General features: G+C 24.8%; 1 protein-coding gene and 1 non-coding gene across 2 annotated transcripts in view; one reads left to right on the forward strand and one right to left on the reverse strand.

The window, feature by feature from the left end:
• Positions 1-1,189: 1,189 nt before the first annotated feature.
• Positions 1,190-18,927, reverse strand: part of LOC129609482 (dual oxidase) — a 79,908-nt gene continuing 62,170 nt past the window's right edge. The window contains exons 2-12 of the mRNA XM_055521401.1: positions 11,554-11,634; positions 9,368-9,922; positions 5,676-6,079; positions 5,307-5,584; positions 3,592-5,243; positions 3,403-3,526; positions 3,088-3,338; positions 2,789-3,006; positions 2,107-2,721; positions 1,909-2,037; positions 1,190-1,498 (exon numbers count right to left, since the gene is read on the reverse strand). Of these exons, the coding sequence (XP_055377376.1) occupies positions 1,370-1,498; positions 1,909-2,037; positions 2,107-2,721; positions 2,789-3,006; positions 3,088-3,338; positions 3,403-3,526; positions 3,592-5,243; positions 5,307-5,584; positions 5,676-6,079; positions 9,368-9,922; positions 11,554-11,634 (4,436 nt within the window). The 3' untranslated portion in view covers positions 1,190-1,369. The remainder of the gene's footprint in view (positions 1,499-1,908; positions 2,038-2,106; positions 2,722-2,788; positions 3,007-3,087; positions 3,339-3,402; positions 3,527-3,591; positions 5,244-5,306; positions 5,585-5,675; positions 6,080-9,367; positions 9,923-11,553; positions 11,635-18,927) is intronic.
• On the forward strand, positions 7,990-8,061 carry Trnaq-uug (transfer RNA glutamine (anticodon UUG)). The gene has a single exon. It is a non-coding gene; the product is annotated as a tRNA-Gln (tRNA).

Raw genomic sequence — 18,927 nt, forward strand, 5'->3', positions numbered from 1 at the left:
TAAAAATTAATTATTAATTTTTATATTTTACACAAAATTTTTTCTGATTTCCATTGAATATTTTTTAAAATCATTTTGTCAAAATATACAGAATTTATAGACATAACAACAGTGAATTCAACATATTAAACAAAACTAAATATAAAATTTTAAAATTGGAAAAAATTGATTTTATGTACGGTCTCTTATTATATGAAAATGAAAGATGAATATTTTGGTATAGCATGTAATTTAGATGAAGTAATAAATTTATAATATTTGTTTTTTTTTTTCATAAAAAGTCACATTAGATTTTGTTTTAAAAGTGATTCAATATTAATTGAATCACTTTTTTTTTTTTTGTGATTCAATTACTGAATTTGCTAATAATTAAATTATAAAATCTAAATTTTTTATAAATATACAATTATAGAATATTGTTTTTATAATAGAAAATTTAATTACTAAAGTTAACAATAGTTTTATGTTTTTTTTTTTAAATTAAAATTAAAATTTTTTTATTTATTTTAAATTATGATTATTTGCTTTAAATTTTTTATTTAATTTAATGTTTATGTCGTATTTAATTTTACAATAAATTTCAAAAGATGCTGAGAAGTAAATTTTAAAAATTCGGCATTAAAATAAACAAAAATAAAAAAAATTTAAGAAATAAATTTAATTAAAAAATAATTGTAAAGGAAGGTTTTCGGTAGCTATTACAATTATTAGAAAGGAAGGTTATCGGTAGCTGTTGTGACATTAAGAGTAAATACTTCGAAAGGGACAAGAAACATTAATTAAGTGTTTACACTTTAAATATTATTTTTAATAAACATTTAAAATAGTTTGAAAATTAATAATGAAAAGACGAAATTATTGAGAAATTACAAATAATTAAATTAAAATTATACAATTTTTTTTTCTAAAAGAAATACTCTTTTTCACCAAACAACAGTGGTGATATTGTCGACATATCCAGCAAATAATCATAACTTTTAAACAATAATTTTTACAATAAATTTAAAAATTTTAAAAGAGAATTAAAAATTATATTAAAGAAATAATAAAACATTTTTAAATAAGAAATTTTACAACAAAAATAGTTTTTAAAATTAATTTAAAAAGAAAATAATAAATAAATTATTTTTAAAATATAATAATTTTAATTTTTTACATGATATCTTTGTTTTTTTTTTTGTTTTTTGTGTTTTTACATGTTTTGTTGAATTTTTCTTACAAATTTAAAAAATAATAATAACACATTTTTTATTTTAATCTTTTATTTTACATAATAATATGGTATAAAATTATATAATAATAATATTTAATTTAATGAAAATTACTAAAATGAAAAAAAAAAAAAAAAAATTACTAAGTGACAATTTAATTAACCAAAATTTTCGAAATGATGAATAAAATATGGTAACTTTCGGGTTTTATTAACTTCATCACATGCAGACATAACACTTTTTGTTAATGGTCTTGGACCACATGAAAACACTCCTATTTTTGATACCTAAAATGAAATTATAAAAAAAAAAATAAAAAAAGTAAATAAAATTCAGAAATAAACATAGTAAAAATTTAGTAGAAGTTTCCGAATACTGCGAGGTATCCGGCCAGATAATATTAACACAAATTGCTATTTAAGAACGCGTTTTAGGAAAGTAAAGCCTAATTGTGTTTTAGCAAAGATGTTAAAAATTAAAATCTTTGGTTTTTAGGCAATGATATTACGAAAAATAAATTTCAATTTAAATATTAATATAGAGTAAATTTTTAAAAGCGTTTTTATGTACATTTATTATAAAATGTGAAAAGCAAAGGGGGTATTTACTTCCTTTTTCTATAAATTAAGAAAATTAGGCTTGCATTCAAATTAATTGAAAACAAAAAATGGTTGCAACGATTCAATATTTCACTTACATATGAGTGTTTCTTTTGAACAAACTTTAAAAAGCTTGACATATCTGGACGACCAAAATGATTAACAGCTTTGAGACCAGTAAATATTGATGTTTTTGATAATCGTTGAAAATGATTTTCACATATATACTAAAAAAAAAACATAATGTATTAAAGTATGTTGCATTAAAATTTTAAAAAAATATTTCGAAAACTTACCAACATTGTTGTTCTTAAATCAAATTTATGGAAAAATTGTGTTATAAAAATATGAATTTCTAATACATTTGTAACATCTTTCTTTTCTACATCCCTTAATACATCAATAAACCATTCAAAATGTTTATGTGATGGGCAGATCCATAAAAAGTAAACTTTTTTACAAGCAACACCAGAATAACGATTTGTACTTGTACCAAAAACTAAATCATTTAATATTGATGCATATGGTGTTACACCGATACCACCTCCAACCATAACAGCAACCTCAAATTTATACCAATCTTGATTACCACCACCGAATGGTCCTTCAATACGAATTTTTGGTTGATCTTCTGGATTATAATTACATGGATCAAAATAATTTCTTAATTTCCATGTCCATGGACCTTGTGCTTTAATATGACAACTTAAGAAATTTTCATGTGGTGCTGATGTTAATGTAAAACTATGCATTTCAGATGGACGAAATGCTGTACATGATAAACGTACCCATTGCCCAGATAAATATTTTAAATTTGGTGGACGATAGAATTTTATTTTAATAACATCCGATGGTAAAAGTTCTGTTTCAATAACATCAAGTGCCATATATTTTGTACGTAATGATACAATCTACAAAATATGAAAGAAGAAATATTAAGTAATAAAATTGAGTTTTGATTTAGTCGAGTTATCATACCTTGTCCAATGTATAAATAATTCCAGGAATTATAAAGAACATCCAAAATCTAGGTGGGCCAGTTAATCTTGCTAAACCATGTATTAACGATAACAAATATAGTAAAATATATAATGAGTGCATATTCCAGAAATAATTATAAGCTTTCTTTCTAATTGTTGGATGAGCGAATACAAAAATAATGCACATGACTGTAAACAGCATTACACCAGTTGTTCCTAAAATTATTAGAAAATTTTTAGTTTATATGAAATACATTTGTTAGCTTCAAAATTATAAAATATGTTCAAATGTCATACCTGTTACAGTTTGGAATAACCAAAACGTTATATCTGGTTTATAATCAGAAGCAAAATGAACTTCTCTTGTAAGACATCCTAAATTCTCATGCGATTGAGTCGAAACATGATAGAAATTTACAATATGACCGACTGTATGTAGAAGTGAAAAAAATAGCGCAGTGCAAGCCACAATTTTATGAAATTGAATATGTGAATCAAGAGGAATATATTGCTGTATCGGGAATTCTTTTAATTTTGTTAAAAGATTTCTACAATGAAAATAATTATATCGCATTTTAATAGAGTATTTCGACTCTAATTGATATTATTTACCTTGACATCGTTAAAAGGAGTAACGAATAACAAAATGATAATGAAGCAGCTGATCCTCTTGTTATCGCAATTCCAACACCCATTATATGCCTTAAATCTGTATGTTCAGCCATAAAAGAGTAATCTAAAAAATTACATAAGTATGTAAGTAAATGTGTAATCTATTACTAATATTAAAATTTTACTTACGTATGAATCTTTCAACAAACAATACAATTGTTATAACATAAAACAGAAATAAATAAAAAATATTTTGTCGATTCTCTTCTAAAAATGTTGTATAGCAATCCCATTTCTCTTGATACCAACGTTTCGGTGAATCCATCATTGGTTCAATATGAAATGATGTCATACGAGCAACATTTGTCGATGTGTCCAAGAAATTTTGTTTAGCACCTTTACAATCTAAACCGATTGCAACAAAATCTCCTTTATATTCTTTCATCATTAATTTGAAATCTTGATATGTCAGATGATTTTTATGTTCTAAACCAACATCTTGGAACATACCATCAATTAATTCAGTTACTTGATCATCACCTAAACTTGTTGTTCTAGCAATTTCAACTAATGATCTCATCATTTCACTTAATTCACCTTTATCGATCACACCATTACGATCATTATCACACATATCAAATATAATACGTAATTTATCTTCAGTTTTACCACGTGAAAATAATACAACAGTTTCAAGGAATTCTTGAAATGAAATTCTACCATCCTGATCTTTATCTACAATATTAAACATTTTTCTTACAAACATATCATCTGGTTTCATTCCTAAAGCAGCAGCAAATTCTGATTTTGATAAACTTGTTCTCATTACGGTCATAACTTCACCATCGGTTGAAGCATCTGATCTTCGACGTCGTTCTCCTGGTTTTAAACCAAATGTTAGCGCATACGCTTCACGGAAGAAATATTCAAGACGTTTTTGACGACGTTCTCTGGTTTCAGCTCTAGCTAACATCATATCACGATTAATTTCAACTAATGACATTTCTTTTTTATGCAATTCCAAGAAATCTTCTAGTTTTTTTACAAATTTTCTTCTAGCACCATATGACTCTAATTCAAGAACTAAATCATGATCTGTTGGATGTCTTAATAGTATATATGGTTTCTTTTTAATATGATTTGCTTGTGATTCTTCGACTGTTACCATATCAACATTTTTCAAATTGAATGTTCTTAATTTTTCACCTTTTCTATCTACTGTGTAAATTGCAGCTTCTGGTCCAAATTTAACAGTAACTAAACGTTTATGATTTGCGTGTAACCATTCTCGTGCCAACATTTTATCAACAGAACCTTTATGATTTGGAGCAGTTCTTAAGGCTTCTTGTTTGATTTTCAATTTTCTTCTTTTACTGTTTTGCAATTTTACAACACAATAACCAGCAGCTGCACACAAAATCGGAATAAATCCTAGGAAAACACAAGCATAAATAAACATAAATTCAGATCCAGAAAAATAATCGTATCCTTGCAAATAGCTGCATGGTTCTAATTTAGTAGCATTTAATTGCATTGGTTGTGGGCAAGGATCTCCTTCGTGCCACATAAAAACATCTTTTTGAATATCACCCGGATTTATGTCCGTACTATTTATAATAATGTCCCATAGTGTAATTTTTTGTATTTCTTCGATTTCCTCCTTGGTAAAGACACCATTTTTTTCATTTTCAAACCAGAAACGATCTGCATCACGAACTCTTGTAAATTGTTCCTTAATTACAGCTGTAAAAAGTTCTCCTGGTTTTCCAAATGATTCAAGCATACCGCCAATATAAACATCAACATTATCCAAACGATTATTGTAAGCAGAGACAAGTTGCCTAAAAATAAAAAAATTAATTATTAAAAAATTTCTAGATTGTATAACTATAACAAATTATTACTTTAGGAGATCAGGTTGTGCAGCAAATAATTCAGGATTTATTTCTTTCCATTCTTTTCGTCTGGGTAAACCAAAAGCTTCTCTTGCTGTATTATAATCTGGTAAACCATTATCACGACCTCGCATAATATTTAAAGCACCTAAATCACGACGAGTAAATTCCATAGGCCCAAATAATTTATCTCGAACATCTGAACAAAGAACTGGATCTTCACGTTCAGAAATTTGTGAAGCCATACCCATTAGCACCTCTTCAACAGATGAAACTTCAAAAAAGTCCTAAAAAATATATACATTGTGTTTATTAAATTATTTTTATATTATTAACCAATTACAAGAAAACAAAAAAAAAGAAAAAACCAAATCTTACATTTGAATCCCACCATGTTGAACATAATCGTACGGCAGGATAACCCATAGGTGTAGTTCTATAATTACATTTTGCATCTCGTCTATAAATACCAGGTGGTATTAAAGTATGACCGAATCTAAATGCAGCTGCTTGAAATATATGTCCTACACCAGGATGAACATCTTGTTTATAACCTTCATATGGTGGAATTTCAGAACCAAGAAAAGCTGGTAAATATTCATATAAAATAACATTTTGTAAGCTTGCAATAACAAAACGTCGTGTTCTTTGAAAAATATCTTCATCACTCCAAGCTGGATGCTTTATTTTAACACGTCTTGCTATTTCATTATGCCATCTTAAAAATAATATTGCAAATGAAAGTACAGCCGGATTTTGATTTGTTCTTGGATCTCCAAGTACTAAAATTAAAATAAGTTTTATTAATTAAATAGAATTTTCTAATTTCATTCTGTCATAACAAAAAAAAAATTTAAATAAAATTATTTAAAAGAATATATTGCATATATTTAGGATCCACTATGGTGAAAATTTTTATATTCAAAGAATTACTCTAAAATTTTGCATACATTTTGGATGAAATCACTGATTTCAAATCTTAATATTTTTTTTTTTATTATTTCATATATTTAAAAGGAAAATTAATTGGCATATTTTAAAATATCGTGGTTTAAATTACATCAATTAAAAAAATCAGAAAATTGTGTTATGTAGGCTCGTAAATGAGCAAATTCTAATTGGACTTTGTGCCAAAAGTAGAAATATTCGCATTTAGAAGAAAAAATATTGATTTATACCTTAGTGTTTAAAATGTAAACACACACATCACAATAAGCATAATTCAGATTTCATTTTAAAATGTGAGTTAAACTTCTTCTTGATTCATTAACAACAAAAAATCTAATTATTTAATAGAGAAGATTGCAAATTTACATTACATTTAAAGTAAATTACTTTAATTCTGTAAGACTTTCTTTGATTAACATGCGGTGATGCCTTATATATTAGCTACAGTTCACATTTCTAAATAGAGAGTTTTCGTTTTCTTAGCTCAGAGGTCGAATCTGATCAGATCTACAGCTATTACTGCATACTTATGCAGTCATTTAACAATTTCTTAAATTTGAAGTCTCAAAATAGTTAAAGAATAGCTCTCTGAAATTTCAAAAAAAAAAATTTCGCGCACGTAGAACGCAATCTGAGAATAATCGTAAAAAAGAGCACGAATTGTAAGCTCTGAATAAGTTGAAGTAAAATAACTAGCACAAACCTATTATTTGACTGACCTGAATTTGCTCTATAATGTACAAAAAGGAAACTTCGTTTATAATGTAAAATAATCACCAAATTTTTTCTAGAATTTTATTACAATTAAATTAGTAACAATATAGGAAATGATAATTTTATTCAAATATTTTCCACATTTTCTATTAAAATAGACTAGACTAGAACGTAAAGCATCTGTTAAATATGTACATACAAACATAGTTAATAATCTTCATTTATAAAAAATTTTTAATAGTATTAGGAATTCCCTTTGTTGTCTAACGAAAAATATTGTAAACAACTCAAAAAGCACTAGATAAACACAAAAATAAAATAGAAAAATCAAAAAAATCAACAAGTAGAACAATATTGGAATACCTACGTCATAATTTAAATAACAAATTTTATTTATTTACAACACACATGTATACATACACTAATTATACATACATACTAGTACATACAATATTTTATTTTATTTACCTTATCTACTCTACTCATTAAAATATAGTGAAAAAGATTTTTCTATTCTAATTTCGAGATTATTTTATTATTAAAAATAAACCGTTAAGCTAAAAAATAAACAAAAATTAAAAAAAAAAAGCTTTTATTTCATCCCGTACACGATACAACACTAATATGTAAATATACGGTAAACTTTGTATGTATTGATCAGCAAAAACAGTACAGTGTGATAGCGGCAATATCGCGATAGTAAAAAATTATTAATAGAAAAGCTTTTTTAAAATTTTGTTTTTTTTTTTCTCTATTCTTTTTTTTTTTTGTAAATATTTTGATTTCCGTTAGTTTCTATAGTAAATTTTGAATTCTATTCTATTATAAAAATGATGAGCATAAAACAAACACACATACATAAATATGTTTGTAAACATTTGTACAAACCAACACTCATATTACATGAATATTTTTAGTTTTTACTTTTTGGTAAATCGTGTATTTCGGGGGAAAAAAATAAAAAAAATAAAAAATAGAAAACATATAGAGAAAAAAGCTTTGGTCATAATTGACTATTTGACCGTTATATGGTTCTATGGTGTAATGGTTAGCACTCTGGACTTTGAATCCAGCGATCCGAGTTCAAATCTCGGTAGAACCTTCAAATAAAGAAAATAAAAACTGTTCTTTATGTTTTTTTTTTGTCTTCTTCTTACTTAATAAAATTTGTATAGACATTATTTTAATATTTACTTACTTATATACATAGTTCTTGTTTACTAATATTATTTAGTTGTTAATTAAAAAAGCTTACTACCGTATTAAACTTTTGATTTGCATGGGTAAGTACAATGTAAATACCGTAGAAATCTATGTATGTATATAGAAATGGTACATAGTTATGTAAAAAAATCAGACAGAATGACAATAATATGCCAGTTGAATATTTAATAAGAATAACGTTATACTGTTATACATGATTATTAATTATTAATATGCGGTGACTGAGAATATTGTAATCATATACTAAGTGTGTAATATTGTGAATGCAGCGATACAATAAATAAATAAGCGTGAATTGATTTAATTTTGTTTACTATAATTATTATTATTATTTATTATTTTTATTATTATTATTATTATTTTTATTATTATTATTATTATTGAATGTAATTTAAAATAGCGGAACTGAGTAAACGTGTTGTTGACATTATTTTATGGTATAATATAAATGTTCTTGTGAATATATGCACAATATCATAATATAAGCATGTATGTACATTGTACGTCGACTATTGAATGAACTTTTTCTTGTTGTCATACATTTTCGTATGTATGTACATATGCATGTATGTATGTATGTTAATGCAAGCAGGAATTATTTAAGAAAAACACATATGTAACAGAAAAGCTATTAATAAACATAAATTTCAATTACTCATATTAATTGAATGCACCAGGGAGTTAGAAATTAGTGTTATAATATGCTGTAACAAATTAAAGGGAAGATAAAAGACTACTTACTGAAGAAAAAGGCATAGAGTATAGAAAAGTCAGGTAGGACTCTTAAAATATTTCTAATTGTGTTAAAAATAATATTAATGTATATAAATTGAGTTACTCAAAAATATCCCTAGAAGAATAGGTGGAAACCTTTCGCATATCTTGTTGATATAATAGGATAACTGAACAATTTGAGATTGACTGCAACCTAATAACTTTATTTCTTCTCAATTTGAATAACTAGCTATAATGTAAGTAAATAGTGCATGATATAAAAATTTTATTTTGGAAAAATCCGATGAGGTTAGCTTGAAAAATTCTATCGTATAACACATACATATATTGAAAATTAAGAATTTTGGGAATTCTAAATGTTGGAATATTTAAAATTACCCTCTCAAAACTTAAAATATCGTTTAAACTTTAAAGTAATGTAAAAAAAAAATACAAATTTGAAAACTTACAAAATAATCTTTCTGGACTTAACATTCTCATAACATGCGGTACTGGATTATTAAATAATGGTACACGCATTGTATTTCTAACTGGCATTCTACCATCTTTATCTGTTAATAAACTACCATTTTGAAATGATCTCATTGCATTTAACCATGCCTCTGATGTACTATATATAAAACTACCATCAATCCATGCTGTCATTTGATTTATTTGTTCTCTTGGTGCATTTGGACTTTTACCAGTATTTTGATCATATGCTGCTCTATGAAATGGTATATAACGATCACCCCGGCATTCTTTATCATACATTTCATCACATTTTTCAATTTCAATACGATGCATTTCAATTGGACAACCAGATTCTGATGCCATTACAATTTCATTAGCAACAACTTGTCCAAAAAATGCTAACATTGCTGTACGATTATATTTTGAACCTAAACCATCAACACCACGCATAAATAAACGACTTAAACGTCTTGTTGATGGCCGATTTAAACCAGCAATTGCATATACTCCATCTGAATAGGCTGGTGGTGCTTTACGAACTAGATGACTATCTAAAAAATAAAAAAAAGAAACGACAATAAATAAGAGTGTAAAAATTTTAAGTTATTTGAAAAAAAAATCTATATGTGAAAGTAGTCAATAAATATTGTGGTAGTTAAATCTTGTCTTGTAAGAAGAATTTTGAAAAATGATAGCTTTAAAAGCATATGACTGTCATTTGTTAAAAAAAGATACTGGCACGATTATCTGATTAATGACGTTCTCGAAAATTACCTTAAACGGCGTCTTTTATACACGAATTTTCTCAGTTTCAAATTTATTTTTGACATTTTGCGGTGTCATTCTTATTCTGTGTTTCACATTTTTGTTCTCACGTAGTTTTTAAGTGATAAGAGCGTTTGAAAAAGTGAGAAATTACTTGTAAAATTCAACTACTTTGAAAAATTTAAAAATTTAAAGAGAAATTTAATTAGGAAATGAATTAATATTGTCTAATTACAACTGAATTCTAATTTACAAATTAGGTAACAGCAAACATTCCTAAACAAATGAATATACCAGATGAAACCGTTAAAATTATTTCAAGTTATGGAAGTTCCATTGTAAATATAATTTAAAAAATTTCGTATCTATTATTTAAAATAAATTACGAAGCTTCTTAACTTGCTTGTTATTTGATTAAGGAAGGTTATTGTGAATTTCACTCGTAGAATTCTACACACGTAGACTTTTGAGTAATTATAAATCTCACTCGTAAATATTATGAATCCGCAATGACAACATTATTTTTCGGAATGTCAAAATCGCTATTTTATTACAGCTGTCAACTAGTGTCAACATTTAAATTTTTCAAATTTCATAGTAGATATTTAAAAAAAAATAATACATATTTCAAAAACAATAGATAATCAAAAAAAAAGTTTAATTAAATTGAGTTCGTTTTCCTTCAAGAAAACCTTCAAGAAAAGCCCTTTAAAGAAATTTTGATTTGAATACTTGCATTTTCCTATTTTACATAAAAAAAAATTAACAAATAAGCAAAAACTTAAAAAAACTAACCGACCACTCTTGATTACTGGCTTTCTATACGTTTGAAAATTTCATTGGTAGAATTTTGACATTTGGTTTTCATTACGAGTACGATTCATAATTATTCTATTACGAATTTCGGAATACAATTGTACTACTTTTAAATTCATAATATGAAATTCGTAATATTTCCGAATTTGAGTGCTACAAGTGTAATTTACAATAAATGTGATTGTGTTTTTATTGTAGCACATATCTGTAATAATGCGAAAACGACACGCACTAGTTTCTTTTAATAACTTACTTATATAGGATATGCTTATTGCTTATAGGCGATAAATAACTAGCTTACATAATTATTAACATTTTAACTACTAATCTCTTCTTTATTTTATTCACCAAAAAAAAATTAAATTACTTATTAATTACCAACATAAGTTACACCTACAAAGTAGGTATACCTTAAAATACACCTACTAGTTCACTTATATTATTTTTATCTATTAAAAGTAATTAAATTGAAATTTATTTGAAAATCATATTTTGTTTTTTCTGATTGTAGTAATTTACTACAATACTAGTCTTAATGTTGAATATCATACTAAAGACGTCAATATATTTAAGTATACATATGTATAAATGTAAAACTTACCAACTGATCCCCAATCGGGATGTGCCAGATTATTATACCATCCATCATATCTTTGTTTTTCTATATGACTTAAGATTTTTTCTGAAAAAAAAAGAAGATTTAAAGATATAAAATTATTTATTTAGTAATTTATTAAAATATACGCGTACATACATATATACGTATATATATATATATATATATGTGAATTTAGATTTAAAATATTTAAAATATAATTTTACATTTTATACGCGAAAAAAAATTACTAAACGTAAACAAAAAATTTTTTTCAAGTGAATTAATTAAAATAAAAATGTTGAAAAACATAATAAGAATTTTTTCTCTCATCAGTCGTTTTTCATACGGCACCATACCGCAAACCATTAAACACCTTAAGTTAAAATATGCGGTTTATGAGAGTAGAATCGAGAATAATAATGAAAAAACCAACAATATTTTTTTTTTAAACCTAAATTTTAAGCCATTTTCAAGGCTATAACATTTTTTGTAACACAGGCAATAAAATTTTTGATGTGCACAGCTCATGATCGACTCTAATCATTTGAATCTCCAAGATGATAGTTAATTTTTCTTATAACTCTTTCACAATATGAGTCTTCAAACGAATACATCTGAGGTATAAGAACTCAAGAAAATTTATTATTATTGCGAAAGATATAGGGTAAAAATATGCAAAAGAGGCAATATTTTTTGCCGTATGCAAAAGAGGCCCTTTGAATGATGGTCTAATTACTAACGCCCAATAATAAAATCGGCTGAGTGTAAAATTCTGCGTTAATTTATCTGTCTGATGGAACTATTGAACATAAAACAAATATCACCAAAGCCTTACAAACTGTTGCTTTTCTGTCGGAATTAAGACTGGAAATGAAATTTGATCAATTTGAACAATGGGTTCGGGTAGCTGTTACAGTTTTTATGTTCAGATTGTCAAGGTTTAATTCAGCTGTTTAAGATTGACTCAAACATTTTTACTTGTACATTTTTAAATCTGTTCAACAAATATTAATATAAAGCAGACGAACAGAATCAAAATCTCGCCAAAATCGTTTCCTTATATTTGATATGCGAAACTTGGTACCACCACAATACCTTTCTTATTGTACGCAATGTGGTAAGTAAAAATATATTCGTAGTTATGGTTAGGTTTATTGTAAATTATGTAAAGAACAGAAGATGAGTATAGCATAAAATCACATTAAAAATTATTACATCAAATAATATTTAAAAAAAACATATTAAATAATTTTTATCTTTAGGAACTTTACAGATGCAATTTGTCGTTTTTGTTTTGATTTTTCCGTTACAGTGTCAAACACATCTTAATTAACTCACAAAACTAACCACAAAACAAAATATTTTCTATATAACAAGAATTTATTTTTGTTCATTACTAAGTTTTTTTTTTGCGTTAGGTCAGTACAACCAAAGAATTGTGGTATAAGATGTTGAAAAACAAAAAGCACAAATCTTCTTCGTAATGATTAACAACTAAAACCGCAAACTAGCATAAAAAAATGTAAAAACTGACTTACAATTAATATTCTTTTTCATAACCATTCACATCCGGTTGAACCTAGATGAAAGGAATTCGAAGTGACAGATACATAATTATAATAATTGTTCTACATTCGATGTAAGGAATTCAGGCCAATTTTAATAATTTATATACCCATTTTTTTAACCTATTCGAACAATATATTTTGTTAATGAAGAGAATTATGAATTGTTAATGATGCGAACCTGTGTGCAAAAATTCAAATTGCAGTTCATTTAGCGCGAACACATATTTAACAAGGTCACATTTAACTTTGATTCTTTAGCAATCTGGGAGTTATTATATCAACTGTTATTATTTTCTATTTTGCATATATAATTTCTTAACACCCTGTACATTAATCAATCATTTATAAATATCCACATATAGTTTCTGTCACGTTATCACTATTGAATAATTTTTCATCAATAAAAATTTTTCAACAATCAACAACAAAAAAATAGTTAAAACACCTTATAAGCTAATAAAAGCCAACCCAAATAACAGCTTTAATGTTGATAGCAGCTAGTGATATTTTTAAGTGTTCTAGTTAATCTTAGCTGAGAGTCAAATTCTTAAAAGTTCTTATGGAATTTCAAAATTTGTTTTTATTCCGGTGCTTTTATTTTAAATTTTTTGTGTGTGTTTGTTTTTTTTTTTTTTAAATTTTAATTAATCCGAAGAACTAGAATTAAAATGAAACAATGAAAATTAATGAAAAAAAAAAATCAAACCATAAATCAATGGAAATATTTTTCAAAGATATTTAGTTTGTGTGTTTAGTTCGAGTGTTCGAAAATTCGAGTAGAACATCGAATTATTTGATTAATTTGTCGCTCTCTTATATGTATAGTTTTCTTACACTACACTATTATGTAACTGAACTGAATATTTAAGATTTTCTTAAAAAAACGAAATTTTATGAGGGAGGAATTTCCATTTTTGCATTCAAAATTCCCTCAAATATTCAATTTTCATACAAAATTAATATTTACCCACTATACCAGCAAAACACTGCCTAAATAATTAAGTGTAATACAAACATTTTTCTATAATTTTATATTGTACATTTAAACTGCACTAAATTCAAGATAAAAATTATATAAAAATATTTAGAGCGCTCCATTAATAAGCATTTATCTATTTGAATTTATAAGACACAAAACATACAACAATTTATGTATTGACAACTTCTGACTACATACACTCCTGCCTATATGTAGAGGGTAAAGTTCCCTATATTATGACTGAGAGAAATAGATTTAGATTTGTAATTTCATTTATTTCCGTAAGTTTTAACAAAGGATTTAAAAATTCTATGTAATGTTTTGTGAAATCACAAAAAATTCATAAAATCAGAAATAAAATAAAGAATAAAAAATTAAAAACATCACAATATATAAAGAGTCAAACGCATTACTGAATGACATTAGTTAAAGACACAATTTGTGAGTAATCAAATCCAAATAACCAAGATTTAGAATTACGAAAAAAAGAAGTAAAACATCTGTTAGATCTAATAAAATTAGTTGAACTATTGAAAACTCTAGGCTCAATAATAATATAAAAATAACAATAATGTGCCGTGAGAGCCCTTTGTATAATAACACAATTTAAGTTATTCTCTCTAAGATTATAGTTACGCACATTTATTCCGGCAGATGACGATTTTAACATTTCCATATGAAAAATAAGAGAGTATCATTAATATTTGCATTCATAGGTTAGTTTGTCTTACCAAAATTTTCATTGCAAAACCTAGCGTTCGATTTACAAACTCTTCGAAATCACCACAAAAAAAAAAAAAATCACATATTACACGTTTTCTCACAAAATTTATTTCGAAATTTTATAATTTTCTTAAATAAATATTTTAATAAAAAAATGTGAGAATGAGCAATACACACCCTAATTAATATTTTCTTTTGGAACATGTTAAAAAATTCATTTCAAATATGTCAAATTTTTGGAAAACAAACATATGTTTTTTGTTTTAGGTTAAAACCCAATTAAAATAGCAGTCACTTTACTACATGCAACATATTATGCACTTTTATGTAATCTAAATTACTAATTAATAAATTAATTATTAAAATATATAAAAATAAATTAAAATTTTCAATTATGGTTTTCATATTGTATTAATTATGTTTGTTAAATAATAGGAATATCAATTATTATTGTTATACTAAATTAGTATACACAAGTATAATATAACAATATACTCTTTATACTTGCATTTATAATAATTATTATTGAGAAACGAAAATTTTTTTCTTATTTATTGAAGTTCATTCTAATTATATTTAATCAATTTAATTTGTATTTTCTGTATATAATTTAAATTTTTTGAAAGGATTTAATAATAATATGTGTTTTTTTTTTATGTATAAGTAATCGAAATTAAATCTATAAAATCCCATATATGTTCATTTTATTTAATTAAGAACAAATTTGTAAAAAATAATTAATAGTAAACATTATAAAAAATATTTTATTTTTTTTTTTTATATTCTTGCTTAATGATCGCAACTATATTGGATAAAATATAAAAATTAGAACACAATAAATAAGTACTCGTATATATATGAAATACAAAATTTTTATCCATTTTAGTTAAAAACTAATTGGAATTGGGATTTTTATTTTAAAATAATAATTAGATTAAAGTTACATTTTGTTTCCAAAATGGTGTAAAATTTCAACAACACTGCCAAAATAGCGCAGATTTTTCATAATAATTTTTGTAGTATGAAATGTAGTGATATTAATTGCAGTGATATTGAACCATTGTGTCAAGTTCAATTATTTGGAATTTCAAAAATTAAATGTTTAACATGTAAAAAATTTTTTTTTTATAATATTATGGTAAAATTTAGCATGTAAACGCGTACTCAAACCTTGTATATATATTAATGAAGGAAAATAAATTCGAATTTCATTTATATACTAATATTTATATCGTAAAAATAAATTAACCGGATGTTGGTATTTTCCAATGAAATTTTGAATGACTTAAAATTATTTACTAAAATAAAAAGAATAGAACATTGTGTTATATGTCACATATTTAGTCACCTTCCAAATTAGAGTTTCTCTCTATTTCTTAGTAAAATGCTCTTTCTTGAATTGTATAGATTTTTCATTTTATCATAGTATCGAAATACTCGTAACTAAATCATGAATCATTTAAATTTTTTTTTTTTTTTAAATATGATTTGAAAATCTAAAAAACTAAGAAGTTAAACTTGCATATTTTGGCATAAAATTGAGATACTTAATATAAAAAGCATTCTTCTGACTTAGATATTTATATGTTCCCTTTTATGTACATGTCTCCTTGAATAAATTTCGTATTGTATATACAGTAATGAATGGCCCCAATTAAACCTATTTTTAATTTTAAAATTGGCTTCATATGAATCGCTTTTCTGTATTTATTTGAATTTATATAGCCCTAATTAAAATTCTTGGGTTTATTTAGGCAATCACTTAAAATTAGACAAAAATGCTCTTTTGGATGCCTTATGATTTATATCATTTTATTCCTATACACAGTTAGATGATTTGATTGTCATATTACGTATGGTGAATTTTTATGTAAAGTAAAAATTTTTCTATTCTCAAAAGTGAATTCAAGCCGAAATATATGAAATGTTTTAACAATATGACATTATTTGTGACTATAAGTATGTTAGAATAAGACGACTGCTATTTCAATATCACTCGAAATGACATTTGGATTGGAGAACAGCCGCCTAAGTCTGTATTATTTGCTTTTATTTTGCTTTCTTTTATTGAGATTTGCAACACTATTTTATGAAAATGTTATTTCTGTGCCTGTAGATCAAAAATATTTAAAATGTAATTTATACATAAATTTATTTTAATAGACTCTAGCTCCTGGTCCATGAATTATCAATTAACGTTTGTTGTAAATTATTAGCTACTGTGATATAGTCATTTAAATTTTCATGCTCCTTGGGTTTTTTGGAAGGGGGAAATTTATTGTGTACAAGTAATACACAAGTACTTATCGAATAGTTCAAAAATTTTTGTTTTTTTCTAATATTTAACAGACGCTTAGAATTGATTTTATTAATCATTATAGAGTAAACTCACTAACAACAAAAATAAAATTTTTTAATTTACACAAATTATTTTTTTTTTTTTTTAAATTACTTGATTGACTTCTGTTTTAAATAAAAAATTATTAAAAATTCAACAATTTTAATTTATGACGTGTTAAATATTTCTCGTTTCGAGTATAACATGCCCGATTATCAAATTATGATAAGGTTTTAACTTTCATTAACAATCGTAAAACTTAAATAATTCTATAAATACTTAATTTATTACTATAATTAACAACTACTTATACAAAATAATTATTTTATATATATACAAAAATATTTTACCTATAATTATGCGCACATAATCAAATTTAAATCCGCTGGTTCGACTTTTTATTTAAAAAAAAAATTAATACATAAAAACTGTTTTCTCCTTTTTATTTTCTTGTTTTAAATTTAATTTCATACACCCTCACATTTTCTATCTCCTATATTCTATTCTCAATCATGTTATACAAATTTTTAGCTTTATAGAATATTCAATCATATGATTTAAATAAATTTCTCATAACAAATTTAAATACCTATACAATATAACATAACTATTATACGGATATATACGGATTGCAAGACGAAAAAAAAAAAATTTACACATAAAACAAATGACACCGAACAAGCATTCAAAAATTAAAAGATTTTATTAATTAAAATTCTTTAATAATAAAAAAAAAATGAAAATTTAATTTTTATTCTTAATCATCAAATTAACTATTCTAATAAGAATAGACAGACAGGAATGATATACAAATAAACTTGTATATATAATTTTATGATAACAACAAATTATTCGTATAACAAAATCTATATTTATATCACACCTGTAGAATAAGACTGTCACATGTTAAAAATATTAACCAAAATTTTTACGATATTACTTAACCAAAATTTTTACGATATTAAAATACATGCCAATACATTTTTAATAAATTACAATTCTTGTAATAACATTTTTAAAAAATTACGATTTTGCTCCAATTGCCCTATTTGCAACCCTTTTGGCAATTCAACTTCCTAAAAATCTCAGTAGTTGAAAAACAATATTTGTAATATGATCGTTCTATAGGAAAATAAACTGCCTGCCTTTCTATATATTAAAATTTTACATTATTGCGCATAGAAAAGGGGAAACAGTTATATTTTAAAATGTATAATAATAATGGGATCTTATACGACAACGCCGAAATGAATCTAAACTTCTCAAAAAATTTGAATCACTTGCAATGTCTTAAAGGATCTTAATTTTTTTTTTTTTTACTTTTGCTCAATTTGAATTAGAGTGTTCAATTAAAGCGATATCGTAAAATTTACAAATATTATCGTAAAATGTACCCAAACAACTCAACAAAAAACAGATGAAAATGCATGATTTTTGGGTTACGACTCATCATTTGTGTTTTTAATTCAATTTTACGATATTAAGTATTGCGTCAGTGTTATTCTAATACAATTCATATATTATAATCTAGTTATTTTACTAACCATTTAAAATTTAATAATTAAAAAATTTTAACATTCATAATGACATTTAAATATTTTAAATATTTCTACATAATAATAAAACTTATTGTGAACAACTTAAATATTTACTCATTGTGAATAATAATTAAAAGATAAAAACAATAAAATTTATATATCTATTTTATCGTTTTTTAATTATTTATGTATGTATTAATATATAAAATCAAAATTTAAATTTGTTATATA

The sequence above is a fragment of the Condylostylus longicornis genome, unplaced genomic scaffold, assembly GCF_029603195.1.
Source record: "Condylostylus longicornis isolate FDR11 unplaced genomic scaffold, ASM2960319v2 ptg000039l, whole genome shotgun sequence".
NCBI lineage: Eukaryota > Metazoa > Arthropoda > Insecta > Diptera > Dolichopodidae > Condylostylus > Condylostylus longicornis.